Source organism: Nothobranchius furzeri, chromosome 19, assembly GCF_043380555.1.
Source record: "Nothobranchius furzeri strain GRZ-AD chromosome 19, NfurGRZ-RIMD1, whole genome shotgun sequence".
NCBI lineage: Eukaryota > Metazoa > Chordata > Actinopteri > Cyprinodontiformes > Nothobranchiidae > Nothobranchius > Nothobranchius furzeri.
Genome location: NC_091759.1, coordinates 4,962 through 19,498, shown reverse-complemented (window position 1 = coordinate 19,498; position 14,537 = coordinate 4,962). Strand labels below are relative to the sequence as shown.

Sequence of the window (14,537 nt, the reverse complement as noted above, 5' to 3'; positions counted from 1 at the left end):
GAGGAAGCTTTGGTTCATTTTAAGTTACAGGAGATCTTGTCTCCTATCTGCTCCTCCAGAGACAGCATGGACATGAGGGTCACATGCGGTTACACAGGACAGGTTAGTGCAGTCACACAGCAGGAGGGGGACAGGTGTTGTCCTGCTTTATATTGCAAGCTTGTGTGTTATGTGCATTACAGCCAGCAATCCAAACAGCAGCAGCTTTCAGATTTGTGCTTTCAGAAGTAGATGACACTGGTTGTGCTCTTTTTCCAACACTAAACCATTTTCCCCTTTTTCTTTCTTTACTTAACCTCCATTTTGTATTAATTTGGATAAATAAGACTATTTATTTAAAGAGCAGGTTCATGGCGAAACTTTTTTTTTTCACTTATTTTTGAAAACAGTCACTGAGTTTAACTTGCACGTGAAAATAATCGTTACACATATTTCCTGCATTAGCTTCCGACAGAAAATAGATGGTTCAGCTGACAGTCCTCAAGCCGTATCAGAAAACCTACAACTTGATTGGTCTGCAATCAACCAATGAAAATACACCGCAGAACACCTGAAAAACTAGTGATGAGAGTACAATGCACGAGTAGCGTTAGCCACATTAGCAACAACGGAGGCTACACACCAGAACACGTGGAGTACTTATTTTTGAAATAAGGTTTGGAATCTAATGAAATTGATGTTTGTGCTTTTTCCTTACATGATTGCCATGTTGGCAATCTGTCGGCTTCTAGCGACGTTTTTGTTTTTTGTTGGCGTGCTCGTGACGTTGCCGTGTTCTTCTTGACTCTAGAGGGAGACATCGTGCAGTTTGACTCATTAAAATCTTGGTCCACCTCTGTAACTTTGAACTTTTTGGCATGAGATATTTTGTAATGGCCAAACAATACCTTGTAATCTGGGTTTATTTGAGACGACTTTGGGAAGAGTTGGTAACTAAACTGCAAATAAACTGAGACATAATTAAACTGTAACAGGAGATTTGGTAGTTGAAATTTGTTGGTAGTTATGGCGTTTACACGACGTTGGTGCGACTTAAAGACAAAATTCAAATCTGTTTTGGCAAAAATTTGTCTCCGTCAGGCTTTACTGTGTGGGCCAGAAAGAATGAACCAGAGGGCCTTACTTGTCCCAGGAGCCACCAGTTGGCAATCTGTAGTTTATGATATTTTAATGTGTTTGTAATAACTTTATTACTAAATGATGCAGTCAGGTCGGAGCTTTCGGTTCTGCAGTACTTTTCATGTGTGTGTGTGTGTGTGTGTGTGTGTGTGTGTGTGTGTGTGTGTGTGTGTGTGTGTGTGTGTGTGTGTGTGTGTGTGTGTATCTGTGTATCCCACATTCTAACTGACACCGCTGTTTGGCTGTCAGCCAGATCAGAGTAGATCTTTGCTCAAAGCGGATCGATTGCAAGCCTGTCACTCCTTCCGCCAGTGTCGAGTGACTCTGCTAATTATAACGAGCGCGCATGCGGCCTGAACACACTTCTTTTTTTTGTTTCTTCCAGCTGGCTGGTGTGGACTCAACCACGCTCCCACACAGACTGTACAGACACGGCTAAAAATAAACAACCACACTTGAATATATAGAGCTGCAACCTGTAGCTTAACAAAAACCTCAACCTAAAGTGTTGCCCATAGCAACAAACACACACGTTGATGTCAGATAACAATAAACCTGAAGGCCTTCACCGGCAATGGCTGTTCATCCTGTTAATTTCTTAAGAGAAAACAAGAGATGGAACCTGTTCCTGTGCCGGCTCTGCAACATGACACACACACACACACACACACACACACACCAGTCAGCTGGTGAGTCACCTTTTATTTATTTTTTAAACGGTGGGACGACCACTGCACGAAGAAAGAATGTGAGTCCTAAAAATAACAGCCATCATCCGTGTGGAATCTGCAGCCCGTCCATGTTTGGACAGCGCGCGGTAACAGGTTTGTGTGACCTTTTTGAGCTGGGCCCAGCTGCTGTGACCTGCTTAACTCTGATCTCTTAATGCGTGGAGAAATAATTTAGAAAGGCATGCTTCCGTCTGGGAGGAGGAGCTGTAAAGAGAAAGAGAAAGAGAAAGAGAAAGAGAAAGAGAGAGAGAGAGAGAGAGAGAGAGAGAGAGAGAGAGAGAGAGAGAGAGAGAGAGAGAGAGAGAGAGAGAGAGAGAGAGAGAGAGAGAGAGAGAGAGAGAGAGAGAGAGAGAGAGGGTGTTTGAGTGGATGCAACATAAAAAGTGCAAACTGATTGGTTTCAGTTTATCCTGACACAAAAAGGTACTGATTCAGAGATGTTAAGTTAGAAAAAAATGACACACACACACACACTCTCTCTCTCTCTTTTGATATCTCTACATGAATGTTGCATCATTTTAAGGCCGATCGAGCAGCACCTCTCTCTCCAGAGTGCAGATGTGCGTCCTTTGAACCCGGCTGAACCCGGGTTGTTTACGGGGTTGCACGGGCATATTTTATGGGAATGCTTTACCCCAGCGCCACTACAGCTTTATGAGGGTGAGTCATGTTCACATAACAAACTGGGCCTGCATGGGAAAATACAGAAACACCGATGTTACACCCAGAAACATGTTGCACTTCACAACAGAACCTTTTGATGACGAACATTTCAGGTGCCACGATGGACCTGAATTACAGAATTACTTATAGTTCAACCGTCCCTACAGCGCTCATCTGTTAGAGCTCAGGTAAAAGTTCAGCAGAAACTCACACCTGTTGCCAGGTGCTCTCTATTTGATCACAAACCAGAAATGCAGTCGATGACTTTTCTTATAGATTTCTCTTTTATTGTACTTCAGTTTTTGTGGACCTACTTTCCCATGCAGAACTGGCCTCACGTCATTGATCCAGCAAGGTGTTGGAAACCTTCCTCAGAGGTTCTGGTCCTTACTAACATGACACCATCAGCTCCATCTGTGGTTAGAAACTCCCGTTCCGCCAAACTCCAGAGGTTCTGGGCTGAGATCCGGTGACTGTGGAGGATGTTGGAGTCTATGTGAACTCATGGTCATGTTCTGGGAACCAGCCTTCCTGCTGGAAGTAGCCATTAGAAGATGGGTCCATGTGGTCAAGAAGGGATGAAGATGGTCAGCAACAGTACTCAGGTAGGCTGTGGTGTTTAAACCAGGCTCATGTGGTACAGAGAGGTCCAAAGCAGGACAAGTACATCCCATCACCATGACAACACCACCACCCTAAAGTGCTGATACAAGGCAGGATGGATCCATGCTCTGATGTTGGTGAAACTGATCTTCTGAAGGTTGCTGCTGAAATCCACACTCGTTCTAGTGAACCTGTGTGAATCGTAGCGTCAATTTCCTGTTTTGCTGGCAGGAGGGACACCCGTGGTGTGATCTCCTGCTACTAGAGTCCATAAGTAGAACTTTAGTAAGTAAGTAAAACTTTATTTATATAGCACTTTTCACGGATAAAATCACAAAGTGCTTCACAACATACATAAAAAGGCAAAACAGGACAGGAGCACAAGGCCAGCTTACATAAAAGCTTGTCTAAATAAAAGTGTCTTCAGCTGCTTTTTAAAAGAGTCAACAGAGTCGGCCACACGAAGAAACAAGGGCAGGGCGTTCCAAAGTCTGGGAGCTACAGCTTGAAAGGACAGGTCCCCTCTAGTTTTAAATCTGGTCTTAGGGACCTTCAGTAGGTTTTGACTCGAGGACCGTAAGTGCGGCCAGAAGAGTGAGGGATTAAAAGGTCTGACAAATATTGTGGAGCTTGTCCATTAAGAGCTCTAAAAGTCAGAACTAAATTGAATGTCATCCGCATATAAATTTTTAAATCAATTCTAAACTTGACCGGTAGCCAATGTAAAGAATATAAAACCGGTGTTATGTGAGCCCTTCTATTGGTTCCTGTTAAAAGCCTTTCTGCAGCGTTCTGGACCAACTGGAGACGACTGACATCTGATTTGTTAAAACAAGTAAAGATAGAATTACAATAATATAAACGAGAAGAAATAAAAGCATGGATAATCATCTCCAAGTCCGATTTTGAAGTAAAAGCTCTCAATTTGGAAATGTTTCGCAAATGATAAAAAGCAGTTTTTTACTAAACGTTTTGAGTGGCAGCTCAAAGACATGGATTGGTCAAGAAGAACACCAAGGTTTCTGAGACTGGTCTGGACTGAGGAGCTCAGGGAACCGAGGTGTTTGATTAAAAGCACTTTCTGTTCAGGAGCAATGATCAGTGTTTCGGTCTTGCTTGAGTTCAACTGAAGACAGTTACTGGCTAGTCCTTAATATGCTCAATGCAATCAAGTAGATCAGCTAACTTGTTAAACTCTGTGTCCTTGAAAGAGCAGTACAGTTGAATGCCATCTGCATATAAATGGTAGGACACTTTAGTAAAGCTTTTAATAATCTCCCCAAGAGGGCAAATATATAAAAGGAACAAAACTGGGCCAAGGACCGAGCCCTGGGGAACACCGTGAAGCAAAAATGTGACTTCAGACCTAATCTTGTTTACACATACAGAGAATGTTCTGTTATTTAAATAGGAAGAAAACCACTTCAGAACCGTACCAGAAATTCCTAGGACATTGTGTAGTCGATGTAACAGAATTTTATGGTCAACCGTGTCAAAAGCTGAAGACAAATCCAATAAAACCAGTACAGTACATGGGCCAGAGTCAGTACATCATTAGATACCTTTAACAGAGCTGTTTCAGTGGAACAGTGCATCTTACGAAAGCCTGATTGGAACTTATCTAAAACATTATTAAGATAAGATGACTGCTTAGCTATTTGTGTTAGCAAGCAGTTCATCAAGTGTTCTTAAGGAAATGACCAGCGACTGTGAACGCTGCACCTCACCGAAGCTCATTTCCTCATTTTTAATTTAATTTTCCACAAAAAAATATTTAAAAATCAATCTTTAATCAATTAACGGCAATTTGGGGGTGGGCAGTGGGGGGGGGGTGCCCCCCTCTGACCTGACTTAGGGGCACCCCTGTTGAAAGTGAGATGACATTCATCTTCTTCAGGAGCTTTTTATTCTAATCACAAGAGGAAGACAAGTTCTCCTGTTTGCTGCTCTAACTGGTGATAAATGGCAACATGAGCTGAAGATCAGAAAATTCCGAGTTTGTTAATGATCGTCTGAAACGTGATGAGGTGTGAGAGGCGGGTCTCATTCCCGGTGGTGCGTTCACGTTCTTGTTTATGTATCAGCGGAATCGCAGAGCTCAGTGCAGGAATGTTGAGACTCTCAACATCCTGATTTCTCTGAAAGGTAAAATCTAGCGTCACCAGACACGCGCACAGTGAGCTGGAGTCGGTGCCGCTACAGGATTGCTCAACGCTTGTGTCATCAGGAGGCTGGACTGGTCGGGCGGAGTGTTTCAGAGCTCATCACCGGAGCTTCTCACTCTCAGCCTCTCTCTGAGTGTGAGGCGGTCTCCCCTCCTCTCCCCCGCTTTCTCTTTCTCTCCCTCTCTCTCTTTTCTTTTTTTTCCCTCCTTGATTGTGGATTTTTTTTCTGATCCAAACCTCAAAAGGAAGAAGAAGGACGCGGTCTGGATTATCAGCCAACGCGTAAAGTTTGATTTGTGCCAGCTATGAGACGGAGTGGGTTCTAACCACCAAGGGACGCATCTTTTTGCTTGATTTTATTCACATCTATATCATTTTATCTTCATGGCGAGCCGGTCGTTCAGGATGAACTTGCCGTGGAGCAGTCCTGCACCCTGCACCCGGAGAGTCGCGCACAAGCGGCTGGACTCGGACGACCAGCCGCCGGCCAAGTGCGCCCGGCTGAGCGCTGAGGCGGGGGACGCGCAGGGACTCCTGGGTACGTCACCCGGGTCCCCGCTCAACCCCGCGGCCAACCCGGCTCCCCACCACCAGGGACCGTCCAGGATAGGTCCGTTCCTCCTGCTGCCGCTCGCGGACCGGGAGAGCATGCACAGTGCGATGAACACCGATACTGGCGATGAGCTGCTGTGCAAGGTATGCGCAATCAGGTCATTGTGCAATTTCTTTGAATGAATGATGTTGCTCAACAGTCCGTCTGACACGCTATCCGTATTTAGCTCACCTTTTCAGCAAAATGTCATCCTCACGCTCCCTTTGCGTAATAATGTTTCTTAATGCTTCCCCCCTTATAACCAGAAGTCTTTTAAATACGCAATCAAGACCAGCCGTCGCCTTTCTGCATGTTGTGGAAACAGTCTCCCATGCTCAGCATTCACACTGTCTCTCAACTCGGCTCATTTGCATACACGTCACTGCCAAGCCGTGACAGTAAAATGCAACATGTTCAGCAGAATAATAATAATGCAAGATTAGAATCTATCCAGATAAAAACTCATATCTGCACCAGTATGAGGCATCAGGTGACGTAATGCATTAAAAAAATCCCAGCCTGATTTAGCTTCAAGTAATGGTGACCGTCATAAGTATTCACGATTAAATATGAATATCTAAATCTAAATATTTAGAATAAAAATCTAAATATTAAGCAATTAATGCAAAATATTTACAATCAAATCGAAACATTATATTTTTAAGGCTAAATTCTAAATATTTACAATGAAATCTAAATATTAAGAAATCAATTCTGAATATTTAGAATCCTGTCTAAATATAAGTTATGTCTAAATATTTAAGACAAAAATCTAAATATTTATTATAAAAATCTAAAATTTAAGCAATGAATTCAAAATATTTAGAATCAAAAATGAATATGAAAAGTTACTTCTAAACATTGAAGTTTCTAACCAAAACATTTATAATCCAATCTAAATAAGTAATCAAATCAAACATTTAGAATACAATTACATTTAGTACATAAAGTTCCATCTAATTAGCAACAATCTAATCAAAATATTTATATTCATGTAAAAATCTAAATATTTAGAATCAAATACAACAACAGTGCTCAAATTCATATACACCTGCAGAATTTTGTTTAAACAATTGTTGCTTTCTGTAAATCCTATAAACTTTGTTTCACATATCACTCCTAAACCCACTTTTTTTTAGGTTAATTCCTTTTCACAAGCCAGAATTCCAACAGTCACATTTTCTAATTGGTGCCCCATACTCCAGATTCTGTTTAGGTTTGCATGAAAACAAAATCCCTGGAGGCCTTTTTGATTATGAATTCAATCATTTAACAAAACACTTTTGCAAAAAGCAGCCGTTGAAAATCATACATGTAATATATATTTATATTTGCCCACTTGTTACCTCCTATGATAGGAAGACTGACTCTTATTGCCTCCTTCCTTCATGTTTCCACTCTGCATCCCTACACCTCCCCTTCCTCCTCTCTGATCTCTCCGCTAGGTCTTTGACATGGCAGCCTACCTGGAGAAGATCAGAGCCTACGGGCTTCTACCAGCTCACAGAAACGTGGCTGGCATCCGGGACATCATCCTTGGTGAACGCAAGGCCTACATCTTCCTGGACAAAGACTTTGGGGACATGCACACCTTGGTGAAGAGCTGTCGCCGGCTGGATGAGGGACACGCCTGCAGGCTCTTCCGCCAGGTGGCTCAGGCTGTGGCGCACTGCCACCAGAAGGGAATCGTGCTGGGTGACCTCAAACTGCGCAAGTTTGTCTTTGCAGATGAGAAAAGGTGAGCCGATCTGATGTTTTCTTTATGGAGGCGAGAACCGTTGTGCTTTTATGTTGATTCAACCAGCAGAAAGCACAGAAGATGACTTTTAGGTTTTTAAATGATCACACACAAAAATTCAGCTTGAATTTCACGTCGAAAGAAGTTCGACCTTTGGGACAAAGTTGGCTGCAATCTGCAAATTTACCACTAGATGTCACTACATCCTGAAAGATGTTCCATGGACGAAAAAACACTAAGATTTGATTTCAACTTTTCTTTCTTTTCTGAGCTAGTTCTAAGATCAATCCTGAGAATGACCTTGTTTGGATGCTCCGGCTGCAGAATAGTGGCACAAACATGGCAGCAGCTGATCCGCTCAGACCATGTGTGCAGATTCAGACGTGGGAACAGATAGAGTAGGAGGTTCTGTACTTGTGGAGGCACACCGCTCAGCTTTCCAGATTTTCTCCCTCTCTTGTCTGTCTCCCTTTTCTCACCCTGGACATGTCTCTTTGCATGCATGCTTTGTGTTTGTTTTGCACGCCTGTGTGTGTGTGCGTGCGTGCGTGTGTGTGTGTGTGTGTGTGTGTGTGTGTGTGTTCGAACACAGGTGGGTGGTAGCTTGGCAGAGCTGCTAGACGAGGCTGCTGAATGAGACGATCATACCCTTCTGTGCCTGATATCTGAAAACATTTCTTACTCATTTTTTATTAATAAATTACATCAAAGCTATGCTGCAGAGAAACTCGTGTTTCCAACTGGGTTTCATTCAGGAGTTGCTCAAAGCTTTTAAACTGGCACACACACACACACACACACACACATAAAAGTGCAGCATTCTGCTCAGGAAGATGCACATGAATCCCTGCTTTCAAAACAGTTTGTTGCCTCTTTGCTTTTGCATGCCTCAGCTTTTTCAAGGCCCTTTTCCTTTTCTCCAGCCTTGACCCCCAGATCTGCAGGGTCACAGCGGATAAACGAGAGCAGACAGCCACTGAGAGAAGTTGAAGTAGTTGTGTCCTCCTGATAGCTATACGGCTGCAGAGCGATGAGTCACAGGGTGCATGTGCAGAGGGGAGAGGAGGGAGGGCTGCACTGCTCTTTATCCTTCTGTGTGTGTGTGTGTGTGTGTGTGTGTGTGTGTGTGTGTGTGCACGTGTGCGTGCGTGTGTGTGTGTGTGAGTGCGTGTTTTCCCATTTAGCTTCGTGTCTGCCAATTAGCATTCTGCTAGCCTTTCTCTTTAACTCGGTTGCTGCTTCCATTGAATGCAAATCTGAAAATTAAGTCACAGACACGCCTGCTTGCATTCACTTCCTGACAGATGTCAACACGGGGAGTCACAAAGCCGCATGACTTCAGGCTTCTCTGAAGCCTCCAGAGACAAAAAGAGTGACGCAACATCCTCGTTTGACGAGGCTGCATTCGAGCCAGGGAGTCAACAACAAATTGGGGGGGTCTTCATTCACAAACACAAACACGGTGCGGATGGAGGAGTTGGTTTGGGGAAGGTGACTAGTGGCGTGGAGCATGCAGAGCCCCGCTGCCGGGCCAGCCTACCCATGCGTCACTGATGTGGCAACAGCCATTTGAGGGTAATTATGGCTCGGCTGGCGCCGCCAGTGTGGGACCCAGGTGCAGATAGCCTCTGCTCGAGACAGAGCCGGAGAGAGGAGGAGAGGAGATATGTTCTCTCAACAGAGGGATGACTCACTCTCTCCACCCCTTTCTCTCTCTCTCTTTCCCTTTCTGCCTCCATCTCCTCGTCTTATCTCCTCCGCTATCTCAGTGTTTAAATATCATCCTGCCTTTGTCCTCCTGACTGTCACGCTTCCCCCCTCTCTCTGTTGCTCCATGTTTCTGTCTCATCACACGCACTTCATCTGGCATGAATCCATTTAGAGTTAGAAAACGTTGCACAGCTGCTCCTGCCATGAAGACCCAAGTGGCTTTGCCGTTAAAAAAGGAAAAGGTTTCATTTATCGGTAAATCTCTCTGCAAACATGTTCTCAGCCACCCTGGTGCAGGACAAAAGTGTGTGTCCCATCATTAGCATAGCTAAATATAGCGTAGTGTGTGTGTGTAAGGCAGAAGGAGCAGGAGGGGGAGGAGGAGTGTGTATTTTTATGAGTTTACGCGACCGTGTCTGAGCCAGGAAGTCTGTGGAAATGTGCTTCAGTGTCTTCAACACTCTCAGGTCAGAGTGAGTCCACCAGAGTGGGATTGTGTCTGCACGGATTAGCCTAGTTTCTGCAGAGTCTGCTCTCAAAAGTTCTGTTCTGATGTTATTTGAACTGTCAACAGGACTCAGGTGAGGCTGGAAGGCCTGGAGGACTGCCACGTCCTGGAGAACCCCGAAGACGACTCCATGTCGGACACCCACGGCTGCCCCGCCTACGTCAGCCCGGAGATCCTCAGCGGCTCCACGCCGTACTCAGGCAAGATGGCCGACGTGTGGAGCCTGGGGGTCATGCTGTACACCATGCTGGTTGGCCGCTACCCCTTCCATGACCCGGACCCAGCAACGCTGTTTTCAAAGATCCGCAGGGGCCAGTGCTGTTTGCCCGAGGGCTTGTCGCCCAAGGCCAAGTGTCTGCTCCAGAGCCTGCTGAGGAAGGAACCCTCGGAGAGACTCACAGCGACCGAGCTGCTCGCTCACCCGTGGTTCCACCATCCGCCTTCGCAGGAAGCAGCGCTAGGTGAACAGGAAGTGAGCTCGTCGGAACAATTGGTTCCAACGTTTGACGTGCAGGAGGAAGACGATTTGTTCTGCTAATGAACTGGTTGGTGAAACCAACCGAAGGACCAAAACAAGCTAGACGTTTTGTACATTGGCACTTTTTACTTTTAGAAAACCCATTTGTGTACCGTTGTGTGTACATGCACCCCCCCCCCCCCCCCCCCACCACCAGTCTACCAGATCACCTGCTGTACTGTATCCTGATGTAAGGGCATTGCTCACAATGATCGGTCATTGTGTTTCTACATTTGTGCGGTTTTAGAAACGACTCGGTGCTAATAAAGGAACCCACGTCGACACCGGAGAATCTTTATCGTCTCGGAATAACCAGAACAGGATGTTGCTCCTCTCGCTCTCCGACCGGGAGTGACTCAGCCGGGAGCTAGAGGACACGCCAGGCTCGGGCAGACCGTGACACAGAGCGGGGAGAAGATGGTTAGCGGAGGACTCGTGTGTCACACTCAGCGTGACACCACCGAAGGTGTCTTTACTGGCAATCTGGCGGCGAGCGGAGATCGTTTACAAATCTCACACACCCCGTGCAGAAGGTTGAGAGAGGCAGGATCTTGTCGGCGCAGGAAAAAAGTGACACACAGCAAACAGTGACACGAGGATAACACAAGTCCTGGGCTGACTGAGACAGCTGAAGGTAGTCAAGGCTGAACTCCAAACATACCATGGTTTCTAATGACGCTAAAAGCAGCCATGGTCCAATCACACGCCATCTATCATCTGACTAAATTTACCCCTGAATCTGAATGGTTCTCGTCCTGACTGTGTAGTCTTTTTAGGAATTGTGTCAAATCTTCAGTCACGGAAGGAAAACCAAAGAGTTTCCTGGAGATCCGAATCCCGATTTTGATGTTAAGCTGGAACAAAGCCGATCTGTTGAGCCTGTGTGTTTCATAAACCGAACCATGTTGGTCTTCTGTTTATGACTCCGTACTTAAGCGTGTCTCTAAAGATTCGTTCTGACCTTGGCTGATAGGACCAACGCAGACAGCTTCACCCCCGTCTCAAAAACGGTTTTACTCCGCAGAGAGCCAGGCTAAAAGTTGCATTTATGACAAAAGAATGAAAGGTCGTGAGTTTTCTTTTCATTCTGATACATGTTTGATTCCGGTATAAAATCCGGTTTGTAGCTTTTGCACAAAAAAATTGGTCTGTGACCAAAATTTACCAATAATCAACACGATCGGCCAACTAAAATCACAAAAATCCGATTTTTAGATTTCCAGAATCACAGTTTTCAAGTTAATCCACAACCGAAATGTCAGAGTTGTGCAAAAATCAGCAATCGGTATCAGTCCTCAAAACCACTATCGGTGCATCTCTAGAAAAAACAAACAAAAAAAAACAACTATTTAATTATAATCTCTCATCTGAGAGGCTTGTGAGGACTTGTTGTTCCTCTCAGAGAAGACACCGAAGTTCCTGCTTCATACGTGTAGCGTGAGTCACACTCGTGTGACGCGCAGAGTAAACTGACACGGGTGCACAGTCCTCGTATTGCACTGTGAACCATGTATTTGTGATGCAACCTGGAGACTTTCCGGAGTTGCAGTCAAGAGTTTTATTCATTGTACAGAAGCTGTAAATATGTACATTTGTTGTTGCTGAATAAAGATCGGTTTTCGTATTCACTCGGCTTGTTTTGCTGGTGTTCCTCCGACCGTCTTGGCGTTGTGCCTAGAAGGTTTTCCTTGAAGGAAATCTCCCTTCATCCTCTCCTCTCCCTCATCTGGTTTGGTTTTTGTTCTTTTACAAGGATCCGTCTCCGTCTCCGATCGTTTGCTCTTCTCTGACCTTTGCGTAATGTAACAGTCAAGCCCTCAAACACACAAATGTCAATAATGGGCCAATGCCTTTCCCTGGAATACACCAGGGGGGATGAAAGCTTCCGCAACAGCAACAACCAGTGGATCCGGAGGTCAAACAATCAACCCCAGAACAACAAAACTAATCAGATTTTCTTTCTCTGGTCCACTTTTACTTGTGAATCATGAGTTTGACCTATAAGATCCTGCCATGCCTCCGCCCTCTGCGTGTTATGACTACCCGGGGCACGGCTGGCCAGGACTTGCATAAGACTCGTGTGTGTGTGTGTGTTGGTGTGTTCTTGTGCGTACCTGCTTGCTTGCTTGCATGTGTGTGTGTGCAGAGTCAGAGTAGGTATCAACCTTGTAGCTGGAGTGTCTCAGCAGCTGGGGAGCTGCCAAACCCAGGACAGCGTTGCCCAACTCATCAAAGCTGCTCCTCGAGGAACGACAGCTGAAAGAAAAAGGGGCAAAAGTTTTAGGTCAGATCATGAATATCTGGAGGAGCGAGTGATTTTGTCGAGAAGTTAATGCGCAACGTTGGACGTATAAAGATGAAAGGGTGGATCTTTCACAGATCAGAGGTGTTGTTGTGGTATAAATGAGGTCAGGTGTTACGAAACCTCCTCAGGTACACACTGCGTGAACTCATCCTCTCTCTCTTTCGGCCACAAGAGTAAACTTTATCCTTCCTTCTGGTTAAGGATCATTAAAGTTTCCCAACCACATGATCTTTAAACAACAGACCACACACTTCCTCGTGACACGGTGGACCTTTTGGTTCGGGCGTCGTTAAAAAAATAAGAAAATCCCAATTTCCCAACTCAGCTTCAGGACTTTGTTGTGGATTCAGATGATTGTAAAAGACAAAACAACCCTGATTTAGCGTGTGTAGCAAGAAGAAGATAAAAAAACTGTTATTTATTCTGCTTGAGGAACTGAAATGAAGATGTGGCAGCAAGGCACCTGCTCCAGGATTGAATGTTTTCCTGGAACGCGTCCACCCAGATGATCGCTCCGCTGATGCAATGGAAACAACCCACTCAGCTAGAAAGAAAACGACCCTCTGACCTGACTCGTTTCATAACGCGAGTCCCAGGGGGAATGGTAAGAGCCCAGTTCAGAGAGGGGACCGGATGCCCGGAACGAGAGCCGTGCTTTTCGCCTTTCATCTTAAATCACAACGTGGAATGAGAGGAAGGAGACCCAACGCGTGTTCTCTGCTGCCCGTCAGTGGAGAGCATGAAATCTGCAGCTAGAAACACGCCAAGTGCTTCCTTTTTCTTCACAGGGTTAGAAAGGTGCGAGCAGTTAGCACCTCACCTGCAGCATTTATTAAGTTAATCCCAATTGAAAGTGGATTACAGCAACGATTTTAAACATCTAACCTGAAAAACTGAGATGATGTCATAAACCTTCACGACTCAAACACCTTTGTTTGTTTCTGAGGTTTAACCTGCTTTTGCTTTCAGGAGCTTTCCTATAAATCTGCAGTGGTGTCATCTCTCCTCTCATCAGATTAGCTCTTATTGTGTCATTCTGCAAAAACTGGCAGGCTAGTCCCACAGTTGTCGCACATACACACACACACACACACACACACACACACACACACACACACACACACACACACACACACACACACACACACACAAACACTGGTGTGGTGAAAAATGACCCATCCCCGTGAGGAGCGGTGAGCTGCTGACACGCCCGCGCTCAGAAACTATTTAACCCCCCAATCCAGCTCCTTAAAGCCGAGCCTGTGGTATGACCCGACCAGAATTTGAACTCTGATTTCCAGTCCCAGGGCGGACTACCACTAGGCCACTGAACTGGTGCCTATAGACTAATTCCTGACACAGATCCCTGTTAAGCAGGATAATAACAATATTAGACATGATGTGAAACACACAACGCGACGGTGGCACAGGAGTTAAGCGCTTGCCCTGTAATTGGAGAGTTGCAGATTCGAGCCCCGCTCAGTCTGTCACTGTTGTTGTGTCCTTGAGCAAGACACTTAACTCACCTTGCCTGCTGGTGGTGGTCGGAGGGACTGGTGGCGCCTGTCCTTGACAGCCTCGCCTCTGTCAGGGCGCCCCAGGGCAGCTGTGGCTACATTGTAGCTCATCCCCACCAGTGTGTGAATGTGAGCATGAATGGGTGAATGACTGTGTTGTAAAGTGCCTTGGGGGGTTCCAGGACTCTATAAGGTGCTATATCAAATACAAGCCATTTACCATTTTAACACGACTGGTTGTAAATAAGCCTTGCTGGCATGTAAAGCTCTTAATAATCAAGCTCCATCATACATCAGTGATCTGATTGTTCCATACGTTCCTAACCGAGCACTTCGCTCTCAGATTGCAGGTCTACTGGTGGTTCCCAG

General features: G+C 45.4%; 1 protein-coding gene across 1 annotated transcript; it reads left to right on the top strand.

The window, feature by feature from the left end:
- Window positions 1-5,083: 5,083 nt before the first annotated feature.
- On the top strand, window positions 5,084-11,974 carry trib1 (tribbles pseudokinase 1). The gene is made up of 3 exons (XM_070547360.1): window positions 5,084-5,977; window positions 7,319-7,611; window positions 9,896-11,974. Exons 1-3 carry the CDS (start codon window positions 5,666-5,668, stop codon window positions 10,365-10,367), a joined length of 1,077 nt encoding a protein of 358 aa, XP_070403461.1. The 5' UTR covers window positions 5,084-5,665; the 3' UTR covers window positions 10,368-11,974.
- Window positions 11,975-14,537: the final 2,563 nt, after the last annotated feature.